Genomic DNA, 15,955 nt, shown 5'->3' with positions numbered 1-15,955 from the left:
CTGGGCAGTGCAGATTATAACCATGGTGGAATCAAGGAGGGCTTCCTGGAGGAAGGGGTGTTTTTTAGGACAGACCTGAAAGATAGGGAGGAGCTAATCAGGCAAAGAGGAAGAATGTTCCAGGCAGAGGGAACAGCATTTGCAGGACTGGAGGTAAGAAAGCCAACGTACAGTTGAATGAAGTTCAGCGTGGTCAGCATAAAGAGAGCAAGCCGGGGTCGGGGGGAGGCTGGGGAGGGGATCGAAAGCCTGTAGACAAGTGTGGTGAGCAGCTGAGACTACCCTCTCACACCTGTGTCTTGGGGAACTGGGAAGTCCAGACCAGAAATGCTGTCCAGAGAAGGCCAGTTCCATGCCCTTCCCATGTCTGTCAGGCTTGCTTCACCCACCCCGGCATCCTTGGGCTCTCATTGCCCCAGAACCCCAGGCCACCCTCACCGTGCACAGACAACTCCACTTCAGCCCCTGCAGTGCCCGCTTCATTGGTGGCCTGGCAGGCGAAGAGGCCCGCGTGGTCCAGCTCCACGTGGTCGATGTGCAGTGTGGTCCCCTGCGAGGTCAGCTGCACCCCGGCCAGCTCCTCGGCTGGGCGGCCATTCTGCAGCCACCTAAGGTGTGTGGGGAGGGGAACAGGTCAGCCTGAGGCTAGGGAAGGTAGGGGCAACAGGACAGGCCAAGAGGCCAGGCAGCATCTCTCTCCCGTTCCCACGTCCCTGGCTGCATGGCCTCTTTCATGCTCCTGGGAGGGGAAGCATCTCCCGTCCCCACCCACCCCCAAAGCATGCTCTCTGCCTGTCCCCCAGGCCCCCACTTCTGGCCTCCACCACCCCATACGCACTGGATCGTGGGCACTGGGGAGCCTGAGGCCTGGCAGGGAAGGTCCAGGGGCTGTCCCACGAGGGTGGTCACCGGGCCCAAGCCTTCAGCCAACAGGAGCTGCGGGGGCACTGTGGGCAGAAGCCACCATTGGGTGTCTGGAGCTGAGGAAATCCCGGCCTACAGCCCTCCCAAGTCCCAGTGCCGCCAGAGCCAGGCCCAAGCCTCACCTCACCCTTCAAGCACTCCCATAAACGGCCCCTCGTCCAGAAGGCCTTCTAGGACCACCCAAGTTCAGCCTCCCCACAGGATTGGTCTGTTTATTCAATGTCTTCCCACCAGACCCAGGGCTCAGGAGTCCCGTCTGCCTGTTCCCTGCCTTATCCAGAGTTAATGGCTGTGAAGTGTCTGTGAAATGGAAGAAGCAGGCGAAGGGTCCACCCACCCATCCCCGGGACCAGCGCCCACCACCCAGCTTTGGGCCTCAGGGTATAAATGTCCATCCCATTGACTGGGAGCATCTCCTGGAAGGCAGAGCAGTGTCCTTCACCCTGGATGACCTGGCCCAGGGTCATGGGCAGGAGCAGGGACCCTTGATCCCGGGAATCAACCCTGCCCACCCTGTATCCCTGAGGGGCCCCAGCCCAGGTCGCAGTGTCCTCATCTGTCCCCTTATCTGTCTCATGCAATCCAGGACACTGGTCACTTCTATTCCCTCTGCACACACTAGGCGTGGGAGGAGGGGTCCACGGCCCAGGTGACTCGGGTGGGGCAGGCCTGGGCTCACCCTGCACCTCCACGGAGTACTGCAGCACGGCCTCCCCGGCGGGGCTGCTGGCCACGCAGCTGTACAGGCCTCCAGACGCCTCCCCCAGGCTCTCCAGGCTCAGCACGCCGCCGCCCGCCTCCAGCCACGTCCCATTGCTCTCCGCCACGGGCAGCCCCTCGTGGTGCCAGGAGAGGGTCGGGGGTGGGTGGCCTCTGGCCACACACTCCAGCGCCAAGGGCCTCCCGGCCACGGCCTTCACCACACGGGGCCCTCCGCCAGCGCCCTCGATGGTGGGCGGGACTAGGGAAGAGGCAGGGGGTGCTCAGGGACCAGCAGCCTGGTTAAGTCCCTCACAGACCCCAACCCATGTGAAATGCCTTCTCCTCCCCTCCACTAGCTGGAACCCCTGTTCAGACATCACCTCCTCCGGGGAGCCTCCCCCAGCACCGTGGCTGGAAGCCTCCCTCACCCTGGCTCCTCTGCCCCTTGGTGCCATCCCCACACCCCTTACACTGCCTGCATCCTCTCTCCACACCCTGCTACCCCATGAGCTCAGCCTGAGCAGAACAACACTTGTCTCTGTGCGTCTTCGGTATCTGCACACAGTAGGTCTCAAGATCCGCCGAACCCAAAGTGATGGGCTCCCCAGGGCCCAAGACCAGAGCCTCTGCTCCTCCTACTGGTCCCCTCCCTGGCCTGAGGAAGCGAGCAGCCCCTAGCCCAGACGGCCCAGCCTCTGGGGGCTCCTAACTCAGCCAGTGATGGCCAAGCAGGTAGCCAGAGGGGGGCTTCTCTCTTCCCCTTGGGGAGGGCCCCCAAGTTGCTAAGCCCACAGAGTCGTTGCCAGGAGACATGGGGCGATGAGGGAACGGGATGGGCTTCTCAACATTGTCTGGGTCACTAGCCCCACTGAAAATATAATGAAAACACACACGTGCATTTTCCATCAATTTCCAGGAGGTTCTCAGATCCCTGAATAAGAATCCCGGAGTTGGCTGCTGGGCTCAACCTCAGAGGCTGCCCGTAGACCCCACACACCCCAACTTCCCTTTGGGGTCCCCAGGACTCTAGCATCCAAGCCCTTTGTATCTTTGGGGACCAGAGCTCCGGAGCTGATTCCTCGAGAGGGACCAGAATGTCCCCACCAGGCTGCATTCTGCCTTCTCAGACTTCATCTGCTCAGACCCATCCCTGCCCTCCTACACACACCCTGTCCTCTGAGTTCTTCACATGTCCTCAGAGCCAAGCCCCTCCAGGCAGGCCAACGCTGAGGTTAACAGAGCACAAGTCAGACCCTCGAGGTAGGAACCAGGTCCTCTCACCTCCCAGCGGGGTGACCTGGGCCAGCCCCATAGCCCACCACGCTCACCCATGAGTGGGGGGACCAGGGCCCTAGTCCCTGTGCCGTGATTAAATTAGCTAGCACTGTGACGAGCCCCAGGGCGTCTGGACCACAGACGCTAGTTAAGAGCAGTCAGTTATTAGCTGTGGTCATGGGGGTGTGGGCGCGATTTCCTGAGAAGCCCTAAACCACGAGGGGGAGACCTGGATTCTCGACTCGGCTCCGCTGGGGCCCCGAGACAGGCCCTTCCCCTGGCGTCGGTTTCCTCACCCGCCTGAGGAAGGCTGGATGAGCTGAGATGACCCTTCTCCCTGGGTAACCCCTCATTCTCATTTTCCTGGGCCTCTGGCTGCTCACCTCACCCACCTTTAGAGCCAGACGGAGGCCACCCCGGCCCAGAGTCCCTCCCACCGCTCGCCCCAGCTGACCACTGCTCCTGCTGCGACCCCGGGCCGCTCACCGAAAACCTCCAGCCGGGTGGCCTTCTCCATGACCCCCATGGGGTTGCTGGCCCTGCAGGTGTAGATGCCAGTGTCCGAGCCCTGGGCCCTCTCCAGCTGCAGCTGCCGGCCGCCCCTGGTGTAGACGGCCCCGGCACTAGGGAGCAGGGGGTCCCCATCCTTGAACCAGGTGATGTCAGGCGTGGGCACTCCTCGGGCTTCACACAGGAACCGCATGGGGTGGCCCTCCATGACGGCCACCTCACTTGTCTCGTTGGAGCCCCAGATGGTGGGAGGTGCTGAGGACAATGGGGGGGCGGGGGGCAATCACAGGGAGCCTGCCCAGCACCGAGGTGGCTGGTGTCCCATCCCTTGCAGCCCCATGCACCTGTCTGCGGGCCACAAGCCCCGCACATGTCACAGGTTTCTACTGCAGGGGTGGGAGGAGGGGCGGGGGGCTCTGGGGACAGACAGGAGATACCCGCCAGGGACATGCTAATGTGGGGGGCAAGCCCGGCCATCACAAGAGGCACAGAAAGCAGGGGAGGGGCCACAGGTCAGGCTCTGGACCCCACTTTGCCTCTGACTCGCTGTATGACCCGCATAGGTCACTTCCCCTCTCTGGGGGCTCAGTCTCCCCATCTGTAAAACGAGGGGCCGAACTGGATCCAGGGTTCCTATGGGGCAGGTCACACACCTTGGGTGGTACCTAAGCTGATCCTCAGGGCACGTGGGCATGCAGCTCGTAACAGAACAGCTACACCCTCCCCAAATCTCCTTCCTGCCTGATTACGACAAAGGAAAAGGCCGTTTGGTGCGACTATGTTGGTAACCTTTCTAGAACTTTCTACTCTGCCCTTTTTACCACATGCAGGCAGCTCACGCCTAAGGGCTTCCAAAATCCCTCTTTGGTTGCATTTGTTGTCACAGCTTCCTCCCACGAAGGCCAAGCAGCCCTGGTTCCCACTTCCCTTTGATGTATTAAACATCCTTTTACATAAATGAGTTTCAGTGTAAAGAAAAGTGACTTGATTTAAACAAACAATCATCCTGAGTGGTATCAGGAATAGGAAAACTTGTGAAGCTCAGATGGGGACAGTGGGATTTGGGAAACATTGGGCCAGAGTCCCTCTGTTCTTCCCGGTCCATCCCACCCCCCCGCCCCCCCAGCTTTACTGGATGGGGGGCTCCCTCCTCATAGGCCCCCGTTTCTGCCCTTGTCTTCCCTCCATGCAGTGGGCAGCCCATGGTGGGGGCCGGGAAGGGGCTGGGCTCACAGTGGATTCTGAGCTGAAAGTCCTTGGCCTGCTGGCCGGCTGGGCTGAAGGCCACGCACTGGTACCGCCCTTCATCCCCCAGGTGACTGGTGGTGATTCTGAGAACCTGGCCTTCCTCCTGCAGCTGGATGCGAGGGTCCCCCGTTAGGACAGGTCTGGAAAGATGGTCAAGAGAAGACTGTCAGTAAGGCCAGCTGGCAGGGGCGGGCTACACAGAGGGGAGCTTGCTGCTTGGGAAAAGGAAGCCTGGAAGATTCACAGTCGCTGAAAGGTACCAACAATCCAAGTGCCCATCAATGGATAAACAGATAAGCAAAAAGTGGTCCATCCCTACAATGGAATATTGTTCAGCCATTAAAAGGAATGAAGTGCTGAAACCTGCTACAACATGAAAAAACCTCGAAAACTGTGCGCTAGGTGAAAGAAGCCAGACACGAAAGACTACATATGTATGGCTGCATGAAATTTATATGAAATATAGGGAAATTCACAGAGACAGAGGTTAGTGGTTGCCAGGGGCTGGGGCGGGGGAGGAACAGGGCAGTGACTGCTAATGGGTATAAGGCCTCCTTTGGGGGTGATGAAATGTTCTGGAACCAGACAGAGCTGACGGATGTGCAACACTGTGGATGTACTTGTATTTAGTACTGAACACAGTGTACTGAATTGTGCACTTTGGAGTGGTAAACATCATATTGATTCCTTAAAATTTAAAATACCTTAAAAAACACCTTTTAAAAAGTTTAGGGGCTTCCCTGGTGGCGCAGTGGTTGAGAATCTGCCTGCCAATGCAGGGTACACGGGTTCGGGCCCTGGTCTGGGAGGACCCCACATGCCGCAGAGCGATTAGGCCCGTGAGCCACAATTGCTGAGCCTGCGCGTCTGGAGCCTGTGCTCCGCAACAAGAGAGGCCACGATAGTGAGAGGCCCGCGCACCGCGATGAAGAGTGGCCCCCACTTGCGCAACTAGAGAAAGCCCTCACACAGAAACGAAGACCCAACACAGCCAAAAATAAATAAATAAATAAATAAATAAATAAATAAATAAATAAAATATTTTAAAAAGAGCTGTGAATCTTGGTACTTCATGCTTAAAAAAAAAAAAAAAGTTTAAAAAATGAAAGGAAGGCTGGCTAAGTGATGAGAAAACCCTGCCATTTGAAAGCGGGGTCTCACCTGGGTGATCTCAGGCTGGGGGGTAGGTGTGCCTCACACCGCCCTCTGCCTGGGCCCTGGCTGGCTCGGGCAATGCCTGTCAAGCTCCAACCCTGCAGAGTTCCATCTCCCCAGAGGCCCTCTCCCCCAGCCCCGGCCGAGGCTCCACCCTCACACTCCCCGTCGGGGGTCACTCACTGCCCATCCTTGGTCCATTCCATCTGGGGCGTGGGGACCCCCGAGGTCTGGCACTCCAGCTCCACCCCTACACCAGCCAGGCCCAGCACCTCCTGAGCGGCCTCGGCTCCAAGCACGGAAGGTGGGACTGGGGGCGAGAAAGGGTGGGGGGAGAAAAATCCTTAACCCCTGCAAGCCCCGCCTGCTGCAGGGCCTTTGCATGTGCAGGACCCCTGCCTGGTCACCCTTCCCTTCTCCTACGCGGCCCTCATGGGAAGCTCCCCCAAACCCCTGGCTGGATCGGCCCCTGCTCTGTGCGTCCTCAGCTGCCGGCACTGCTCTTTCGTAGCACATAATGCACATACATGACGCATAATGTAATTACAAGGCTAATGATGTGATTGTCTAATGTCTGCCCCCATAGCTCTGTGAAGACAGGGACCAGGTCTGCCATGCGCCCCTCTATGCCCCTCGCTCCCAGCAGGCAGTTTCCCTCCCCCGCCCCACCTAAAAGGGGAGGGGCTGCAGGGCCAGACACACTTGGGAGCTGGGAGGGCTCAGCCTCACTCACTGAGCACGAGGAGATCGAAGTCCCTCTGCGCAGTCCCAGCCTGGTTCTCGGCCCTGCAGGAGTAGAGGCCAGAATCGCCCTCCTGGATCCTGGGAAAGTGGAGGGCCCGGGCCCCGTCCACCTCGGGGATCTGGGCAGAAGAGGCCAGAGGGAGCTGGTGAGCGGGGTCTGGCCACCCCCAACCCCCATCAGCAATGAGGAAACTGAGGCCCAGGGAGCTGGTTGGTGACCGCAACCCAGGGCTTCTGATTCCCAGAACGGTGCCATGCCCTCTCCACCATGCAGCCCCTCAGGCTTCATCGTGGGCCCACGGTCTTCCGTGGCCCTGAGCCCCAGTGCATCCCCAAAGACACCTGCCACTTGTCACACCTCCCCGCCACACCTGGCACATGCAGGAACCCGTTCAGAAGGTCTGTACCCTATCCAAATCCCACCCACAGCCCATCCACCCCAGGGGACACCCACCTGCTGCCCATCCTTGAGCCACGTGATCTCGGGGGCAGGAAAGCCATTTGCATCACACTCCAGCGTCAGGGACTGCCCGGCCATGCCTGACACGTTGGCCCTGTGCCCGTTCTCCCGGATGCTGGGGGGCACTTGGAGCAAGGAGAAGCAGAGGAGCTGCCCCCTCCCCAAGACAGCCACGGCCACCCAGACCCCTTATGGGCCATTCTTCCCCACCTGGACGGGCAGCCCCAACTCCCGGCCTTCCCCAGATTCTGGGGTTCCAGGATGCCCGCCCCAGCCCCTGATGTGGCCATCAGGAGCCATGTGGACCTGGGAATGGCCACAGCGGCCTCGCCCTGGGACCTCGCGCTGGTCGTGCCCAGGAACTGTCTACGGGCTCTGACATTCAGCTTTGTAAGATGCGGGAGCCCCGGGATCCATCTGGCTCTACACCCAAACTGCTGTCATGGTCACGTAGGGGGGTACCCTTCCCCGCCCCGAGTCAGAATCTCTGAAGATGGGGCCTAGGTATGTCTTTGAAACAAACTTCCCGGGCAGGTCATTTCACGGCAAGCTGGGGTGGCTGGTTCCAGGGAGGCGGAAGGTGCTCCCTAGGAACCATAAGACCCCCTCCATGAGCCCGTGTGAAGGAGACGGGCCCCCCTCCCCCTGCACACAGCACCAGGGGCGGGGGGAGGGGTACGGGGCAGGAGCTGTGGGAAGCTCTTCCTGCTGCAGGGAAGAACAGGAGCCTTGGGTAGTTTCAGCAGCTTCAGCGGGAGGTGGGCTTTGGGACTCTCCTTTGCCATCAGTGAGCCTTCTAAAATAAATTCACTACTAGACCATTTTAAAGCCATTTATGGAGTTTCAGGTTCTTCTCCTTACACTGTCTCTGTGGGGCTCTCTCTGGGGAAGGGGATGTCCATTCAACCTGCCACTTTCCTAACACCCCCAAGCCCTCCCCAACAAGCACGCGGTGGGGGAGGGCAAGACCCTGCCCCTGCGGTGAGCGCTCGGGCTGGGGAGCTGGCGCTGCCCTACCCCGGCATCCATGGGTACCACTGGGAGGTGTGTACAAGCCGTTCCCCAGCTCCGGGGCCCCTGCTCACCACGGACTACCAGCTTGGCTCTCCTGGATGCGGAGCCCGCCTCGTTGGTGGCCTGACACTCGTAGTCTCCACCGTCCGTGGGAGAGACGGAGGCCAGAAACAGAGAGCCTTCCTCCAGCACTGCCAGGCCCGGCCGGCCACGCAGGGGCTCTGAGGACGGGCCCCTCCGCCACGTGACCTGCGGCTTGGGCGTCCCTGGCAGGGCACAGAGTCATCAGCGCGAAACCCTGTCCACACCCACGCTGCCCCCACCCCCGTGTTGCTGACCCTCCCGGGGGCGGGTCTCAGGTACCTCCCTGCCCCCCAGGCTGGAGGAGCAGCCCCTGGAGAAGCAGGTGCTCACACACCTGCTACCTCCTCACCCGGTGCTGGCGTCCACACGGCCTCCCAGCGGCCCGTGGGCCACAGGCACAGGGGCCAGAGCCTTTTCTGGTTCCCTTAGCAGAGGCCCCACCTCATCTGCACTCCCAGCCCCCTCACCCGCCCGCCCTGTGTTTCGCCTTTTGCCTGCCATCTCCAACTTTCTAACGTACATAAGATGCACTTCTTTGGACCTTTTTTTTTTTTTTTTTTTGGTCTATTGTCTGTCTCCCCCCACAAGGTCCGAAGTCTTTGCTTTGTTCCCTGCTGCACCCCCAGCTGCAAGCCCAGCGCCTGGCACACAGTAGGTGCTACATGAATGAATGAGCCCGCCGTGCTCAGTACCCATATTGTCCCATCGGATCCGCGCATAAACGGTGGAGGCCCCAGGTGGACCGGGCTGTGCTTCCCCTCACAGGCACGAGGCGGGCACCGCTGGCCACACACCCCTAGCCCCACCGTGAGCGCCGCAGTCCCCCTGGAGGCCCTTCTCCGACACTCCTCACGTCGGACTGTGCAGCGTCTGGCTCTGCCACCAGCCTGTCGGCTCACACGGCCCGGCGCACAGTGGGTGCAGGATGAACGGCTGCCCCACTGGGCCAGGGCACACGGTAGGTCCTCAGGTCGGTGTTGAAGGAATGATCCAGCATTCCAAGCAGCACACGTGCCCATGAGGCATGGCGCCCAGTGGTCGCAGCTGGGCCTGGGTCACGTGAGCCCCAACTCTGCAGACTTGCTGAGTGATCTCAGGACAAGGGCAGCCCTTACCCACTGCCCTGCCTGCTGGGCCCTCACCTGCCTTTCTACCTCTGCTAGCACCGAATAGGAGGGCAGCCTGCAGCCCCTCCGTCACCCCCCATCGGGGTCATAATCGTTGCTAGATACCAGTTATCATGCACCACACCTCCACTTGATCTGCCGACTCCCCTGGCAGCTCGGGGCTCTTTGGAAGCACATTCTCTCTGCCTCACTTGCTCTTTTATCCTCACCTTCGGAGGGACGGGTGAGACACCCCATCTGGGGGGAATGGGGCTGCGATCAAGATGGGGCACCTCCAAGGCATCCTGGGTGTCGTCTCGATCGGGAGGGCCCCTGCCCCACCCCACCCGGTACTGACTGCTCCTGCTTAAGTGCTGGGGACTCTGCCCGCTGGCCCTGAGGGAAAAGGAGGGCCACCCATGCTCTGCGATCTTTGGGCTACTTAATCCTCTGTGTCTGTTTTCTCATAGAACCCTCTGCCGTTTCCTCTGTGCCTGCCCAGGATGCCTGCTGGAGTGTCCCAGCTGCTCCCCACCATGGAGACACATGTGTGAACACATACACACAACATACACACATACACCCCACAGACACACACATGCCCCTCCCAGCTCCTCATCTTTTCCCAAAGGCCCCAGCCCATCCTCCCACCACCCAGAGACCAGGACTTCAGAGCTGCCGGCCTTGAGGAGTATTGAGTTTTGAACCCCAGAAGCTTTTTTTTTTTTTTTTTTAAATGCAAACATCTAACCCCTAAACGAGCTCTAACCACACAGAACTGCACCACTGCTCTGTGACGGGAAGACTCCAGGGACTCAGGGCTGCCGCTGAAAAATCACTCATCTTGCCTCCACTCCCATTTTACAGGGACCAAGAGAGGAGCAATGTCCAAAATCACCAGCAAGTTGGTGGCCAGGCTCCTGGCCTCTGTCCCACCCCACGAGGAGGAGGCGGATGGTGCCACCCACTGCAGGTACCAGGGCTCCCATGGGTCACGCCCTCTGGTGCTCCAGGCTTTCTCCTTTCTCCCTCAGAGCCCTCCGAGCCCAAGGTCACATGGCTGGTGAATACCAGCGCCCAACACTGCCCACCGGGCAGCCACCTGCTTGAAAGAGAGAAGGCCAAGGGGGGTGGGGTGTGGCGCGGGGCGGGGACAGGCAGTTTTGATGGAGAGGACTTGGCTTATGCTGACTTGGCTGAAGTCAGGCCCAGAGGACAGGCCCCTGGCTGACCAGGGATGATGCAGGGGTTGTGAGTGACTGTGGGGTATCAGGGCAGGAGGCCGGGGCTGGTGGTCCCACCTCCCACCTCCCATGTCCCGGGAGGGCTCTACAGGTTCCTTGCTGTTACCAGATACTGACACAAGGTGGCGCCCTGGTCAAGAGCGGGACGATGGCCCCTCCAGGTGGTCTGCTCCCACCTGCCTCCTACCTGGCCCTCCCTCTGTCCCATTCCAAGGCCTTCTGGGTCCCGTGGCATGAGGAGGTGCAGTGCAGACTAGAACCAGCTCTCCTGGCTCCTGCCAGGCTCTTTGTAAGCTACCACTTGCTTCTTAGACACCCAGACACCTGCCCTTCTAGACAGCACCATTCACGCACAGGGGAGACATTTTGGCCATTTTGACCCAAAGCCAGAAGCAACTCTGGCAGCCAGTGGGATCCACTGGGTGCCGCAGGGAGATTTTACAGAAAAGTAGAATCCATTCAACACATCTCCCCAAGCTCCTACTGTGTGCCAGGCATGGTGCTGGGACCTAAACTTTCTGTTGTCCCCTGGGCCTTCACAGCAGCCCTGTGTGGAGGGACAGGTGTGACCCCACTGGACAGCTGGGAAAACTGAGGCTCAGGAAGGAGGTGTGAACTGCCCGGCACCAGGCAATTGACCCAGGGGTGGCTATCTCGACCCCACACTGTGCTGTAGCCCAAAGGGGGTCCCAAAGGACTGGTTTGCCCAGCACGGCATGAATCCATGTCCTGTGAGAAAGCCTGGGGCTCGGGGAGAGGCAGGGGCCACCAAGCACCGATCCTAGGACCCTGGGGCCTTCCTCAGCCCCAGCTGTTACAATCTCCAGTCGCAGAGGGGCCCAGGGTTTAACGGGCACTGCTCGGGGCTGGGGTTAAAGCAGATTATACTCCGTGAGTCACCTCCTGGCTGTGACCTCAGGCAACCCTCTTAACCGCTCTGGGCTTAAATTGCCCCTAATTAAAAAAAAAAAAAAAAGGGCTAATGCTAATACCCATCCTATAGGGCTGTTGATGGGATGAAGTGCCTGGCATGGTCCTGGGCAGGAGTGGGGACCCCATAAGCCTCCATACCCACGCGCACTGCCCACAGTGACCCAGGGCGCTGAAACTTGGGTGGGTTTTCTCCCCCTCCCAGCCCGCCCAGGGCCCAGCCTCACCTCTGGCAGGGCACGGCAAGCTGGCGTTCTCTCCTGCTACCCTCTCCAGCAGGCCACTGGTCTCATCGGCCCCCCAGTATGGCGGCTCTGGTGGAAGGTAATGCGGCCACACTCACACGCCCAAACCCAAAGCCTGATGCTCCCCCCACCAGGAGCCCAGGGCTGGTGGAGGGGGCATTCCCATCCAGAACCCCAGCTGGAATAAGAGGGTACAAGCCCCGCGTTCCAGCCCTCAGCCTCAGGGAGAGTCAGGGCCATGGCTCCAGCTCACCCCCTGCAGGGTGGTCCATGGAACAGCCCCCAGTGCCACGCACGACCCCGCGGGCTCAGGGGGCTGAGCTCAGGATCGTCCTGCCCTGCCTCCTCTGAGTGTGTTTCAAATTCATCATAGTGAAAATGCTAGCACCAGGGATCCAGAACTTTCTATGCACCAGGCACTTCACACACATTCTCTCACTGACCCCTCACATGTTACTGGACCCATGTTACAGGGTCAGACAGTGCAAATGACTGGCCGATGGTTGTCCAGCTGGAAAGCGGGAGAAGCTGGCCCGCTGCTCTTCAATCACCACCTCACGGCGCCTGCACCCCACCCCGAGGACGGAGCCCCCCCAGGGCTGGTGAAAGCGGCCCGACACGGCTTCGGGGGCTGGGAGGAAGGAAGGGCTCCAGCAGCTCAGAAGCCCAGGCTGCTGCTGGGGAAGGAGTGGGGAGGTGAGCTCTGGGGGTTCGGGGGAGACTCACCCAGCACCCTGAGCTCCAGCTCCCACGCATCCAGCCCAGCGCTGCTGGAGGCCTCACAGCGGTACGTCCCAGCGTCCGAGGTTCGGATGGCCATGAAGTGGACGGAGCCCTCGGGCCCCCCGCCCTGCAGGGCCACCCCATCCTTGGACCAGGTCAGCTGGGGCTCCGGGTTGCCCTCGGCCACGCAGTTCAGGTCCAGAGCCTCTCCCACCAGTGCCTTCAGGACCCGCGGGCCCTGCTGCACCTGGGGGGGCACTAACAGGGCCACGGGGAGGGGTGTCAAGGCAGGGGCCCCGGGTGGAGGGAGTCACAGAGCCTAGACTTACAGAGAGGGCCCGGCCTGCTGCAGGGCTCCCCACACCCCTGGACGTCGCCAGCCAGCAGAAATCGTCATTGTGGGGAGCGACTGATAGTAGGACATCCCGTGTGGACCCCCCCCCCGCAAGAGTAGAATCAGCCTTTTCCTTGAACACACGTGTTGCCATCAAAGAATCGCTCCTCCGTGCTCAGCTTACTCCCCACCCCACCCCTCCCCAGCCCCCACCCCCATCCCTACCCCCAGGCTTGCACCCAGCACCATTTGAGAACCACCAGCTGGGAAACACCAGCTCAGTGCCGGATGGGGACATTGAGGCCCAGGGGGCAGCATGCACAGAAGGGGAGGTTCAAATCCCAGCGCTGCCCCTCTCGGCCACAGGACCCCGCACTGGCTGGAGCCTCGGTTTCCCCTCCTCGCAAAGAAGCCCTGGGATGAAATGAGATGCAGCACTAGAGCAGCCAGCATAGAGCCTGCTCCACAGTGGGGCCTAAAACATTGCGGCTAGACTCACTCTCAGGGTTCCCGGCTCGCTCTTTCCCTTTCCTGGCTTGGGGAGGATAGTGGGTATTGTTTCTTCCGCATTTGTGTTTTTCAAGCAACTTTCCCATCCTCCATCCCAGTTGGTCCCTCCTACGGGGTGGGTGATGCTATGTCCATTTTGCAGATGAAGAAACTGAGGCTCAGAAAGGTTGTGTGACTTGACCAGAGTCACCCACTGCGTCAGCTCATAGGAGCTGGACCGGCCCCAAGGCTGAGCCCAGGAGAATTCTCGAAGACGAGGACAAGTGTCCTGGGCCCTCGGGGGAAGCTGAGGACACCCACTCCCTTCCCAGCTTCAGAGTAGGAGCCCGAAGATAAGACCATCTATGGAAGCTGGCCCCTGGGCAGAGATCAGCTCCCCCACCCGGAGCCCAGAGCCTTGCTGTCCAGGAGCACGAGGGTGTACATGCCCTGCCCGCCACCCCCCTAAAAACACTTGCTAAAAACAACAGCAGTTTCCACCGTGCTGAGTGCCTGATGTCATCGATACCCTTTCTGACAACTATGGGATAGGCATTATTGCCTCCACTCTATAGAAGAAGAATCCAAGGCTCAGAGAAGCCAAGCAGCTGGCCTAAGGTCACACAGCCAGTCCGTGGCAGAGTCAGCATTCAAACCCAGCTCTGCCGACTCTGAGGCCCTGCTCATCGCCCTGCTTCCTGCTTCTCTGTTTCTCTCCCACGCTCACGCAAACTCATAGCGAAGCTTTGAGCCCCTCCCTCTCTGAACCTCAGCCTGTCCACCTGTAAAATGGGGAGTCAGCTTAGATCAGGGGTTGGCTTTTTCTGGAAAGGGCTTTTTCTGAAAAGGCTTTGCAGACCAGATGGTCTCTGTCTCAACTACTCAACTCTGCCATCACGGCATGAAAGCAGCCACAGACGCTACGTAACTGAACGCGTGTGGTGGCACTCCAATAAAGTTTGTATTTATGGACACTGAAACCTGAATTCCATATAATTTTCATATGTCACATTATTTGTCTTTCTTCCCCCAATCATTTAAAAACGTAGACATCATTCTTCACTCGTGGGCCACATGAAAACGGCACGTAGGTCAGTAGTGGCTGAGGGCTGCAGTCAGAGGACCCCTGTCTCAGACAACTCATCCCCGCGCTCCTGCAGATGACAAGGTCCCCGCCTCTTTGGTGGAGTGACTCCACTGGGTGGCTTCTGTGAATGCAACCTGGACACCCAGGTGAACACGCACTCCTGGGCCCCCACCCGAGCCAGGAACCAGAACCCCCTCCGTGGGTCCCCCTCCCAACGCCCAAGTCCCCATCGCCACGGGGCCCTGCCCTCTGCTCTCAGGGGGCCTCTGAACAGCCTCTCCGGGCTCAACCAAGGGGTGCAGGAGAGGGGAAGAAGGGGGGTGAGGAGAAGGAGAGATAAAGGCTTGAAAAAGACAGGAAATAGAGTTGATGGAAGAAACACTGGAGGGCCATGAAGAGGTGACAGAGCCTGGCGTGGAGATGGGGGAGGGGCACGAGAGGCCTAAGAAAGATGGGGGTTTGGGGGAGCGGTGTGACACAGAGGCTGCCAGCCAGGGCCTTACCTTGCACCCTGAGGATGTAGTACCGAGCAGCGGAACCCGCAGGGTTACTGGCTGTGCATTCGTAGAGGCCGCTGTCACTCACCTGGGCCTGGGCCAGATGCAGGGAGCCCGATGGGAGGAGGCGATGCCTGTGGGAGTGAGGGGCACTGGTTAAGACCCCAACCGACCCCACCTCTGCTGGAAAGGCCTCAAGACCCAACTTGAACCAGCTGCCTCCTCCAGGAAGCCTGCCAGGACTGAGGCAGTGTCCGCCACCCACCCTTCACTCCTCCCCCTGCCCTGCCTCCCCCAAACCACCAGGCCAAGGCCAGGTCCCCTCCAACTGGCATAACAGACAAAGAGCACTAGGCTAGGAGTCCGCTGGCTGGGTTTAACTTTGAACCCTTCCCAGCTGGGTGAAGCAAGTCCCTTCACCTCTCGGAGCCTCCATTTCCTCATCTGTAAAATGGGCATATTAAGAAGTTCTGTGGCTGAGGCTGGTGAACAGATTCCACGTGGGCTCAGCCCAGGGCCTGGTACCTAGTCGCCAGTAACTCCCCCTCCTCTAATGCACACGCCTACCGTTCTTGACTCTGCCGTGAGAGGGGGGATGAGGCCTCATTTGGAGGCCCCCCCCACAGCTTCCAGGGAGAAGCTGCAGCCCAGAGGCCCTCTGCATCTAAGTGCCAGGTCTGGCCAGGCTCTGAATCCAGGGCTTTTCAGTGTCCTGTTGTCCGGCGCTGTATTGGGCCCTCAGGAGGAAGCTGTAGAGGTCCCCCATCGCTGCGTTCCCCAACCTGGCCCACCTTGCTGAAGTCACCTGGCCCCCATCCCACAGGGATCTGGGACCCCCAGCCAGGCTCCTGCAGCTGGGCTGGACCCCAGGGGGCCCCTGCAGATATGATGTCACCAGCCCACATGTGCTGGCTCTGTGCAGCCCCTGCCACCATAGAACTGGGTGGGCAGCTGCGGCCACTGGCCACAGCAGGGCCCCAAGTGCAAGCAGCTGGCACGGGGGCGGGGAGTGGGGGTGGTAACCTCCAAGGGCCAGCCCCTCCCCCGCCTATGCTCATCAGGGTACAGCTGGGCTCCAGTCCTGGTCTCCACTCCCCTCTCTGCTGAGTCTCAGATTCCTCCTCTGCCAAACGGGGATGACAATAGCCCCCACCTCCCAAGCCAGTGCAAGCCAAGTGCTGGAC

General features: G+C 60.0%; 1 protein-coding gene across 2 annotated transcripts in view; it reads right to left on the bottom strand.

Annotated features, from left to right (window-relative positions):
* Nucleotides 1-15,955, bottom strand: part of HMCN2 (hemicentin 2) — a 154,877-nt gene that overhangs the window by 71,070 nt on the left and 67,852 nt on the right. The window contains exons 23-34 of one of the 2 annotated variants that reach the window (XM_082400654.1): nt 14,778-14,905; nt 12,368-12,622; nt 11,624-11,710; nt 8,104-8,298; nt 7,013-7,143; nt 6,548-6,701; nt 5,998-6,124; nt 4,645-4,799; nt 3,388-3,666; nt 1,604-1,885; nt 839-947; nt 439-608 (exon numbers count right to left, since the gene is read on the bottom strand). In XM_082400654.1, the coding sequence (XP_082256780.1) occupies nt 439-608; nt 839-947; nt 1,604-1,885; nt 3,388-3,666; nt 4,645-4,799; nt 5,998-6,124; nt 6,548-6,701; nt 7,013-7,143; nt 8,104-8,298; nt 11,624-11,710; nt 12,368-12,622; nt 14,778-14,905 (2,072 nt within the window). The remainder of the gene's footprint in view (nt 1-438; nt 609-838; nt 948-1,603; nt 1,886-3,387; nt 3,667-4,644; nt 4,800-5,997; nt 6,125-6,547; nt 6,702-7,012; nt 7,144-8,103; nt 8,299-11,623; nt 11,711-12,367; nt 12,623-14,777; nt 14,906-15,955) is intronic. The other variant, XM_082400653.1, reaches the window with a different exon arrangement.

Source organism: Balaenoptera borealis, assembly GCF_965194805.1.
Source record: "Balaenoptera borealis genome assembly, chromosome: 8".
NCBI lineage: Eukaryota > Metazoa > Chordata > Mammalia > Artiodactyla > Balaenopteridae > Balaenoptera > Balaenoptera borealis.
This window is presented reverse-complemented; position numbering and strand designations above follow the sequence as displayed.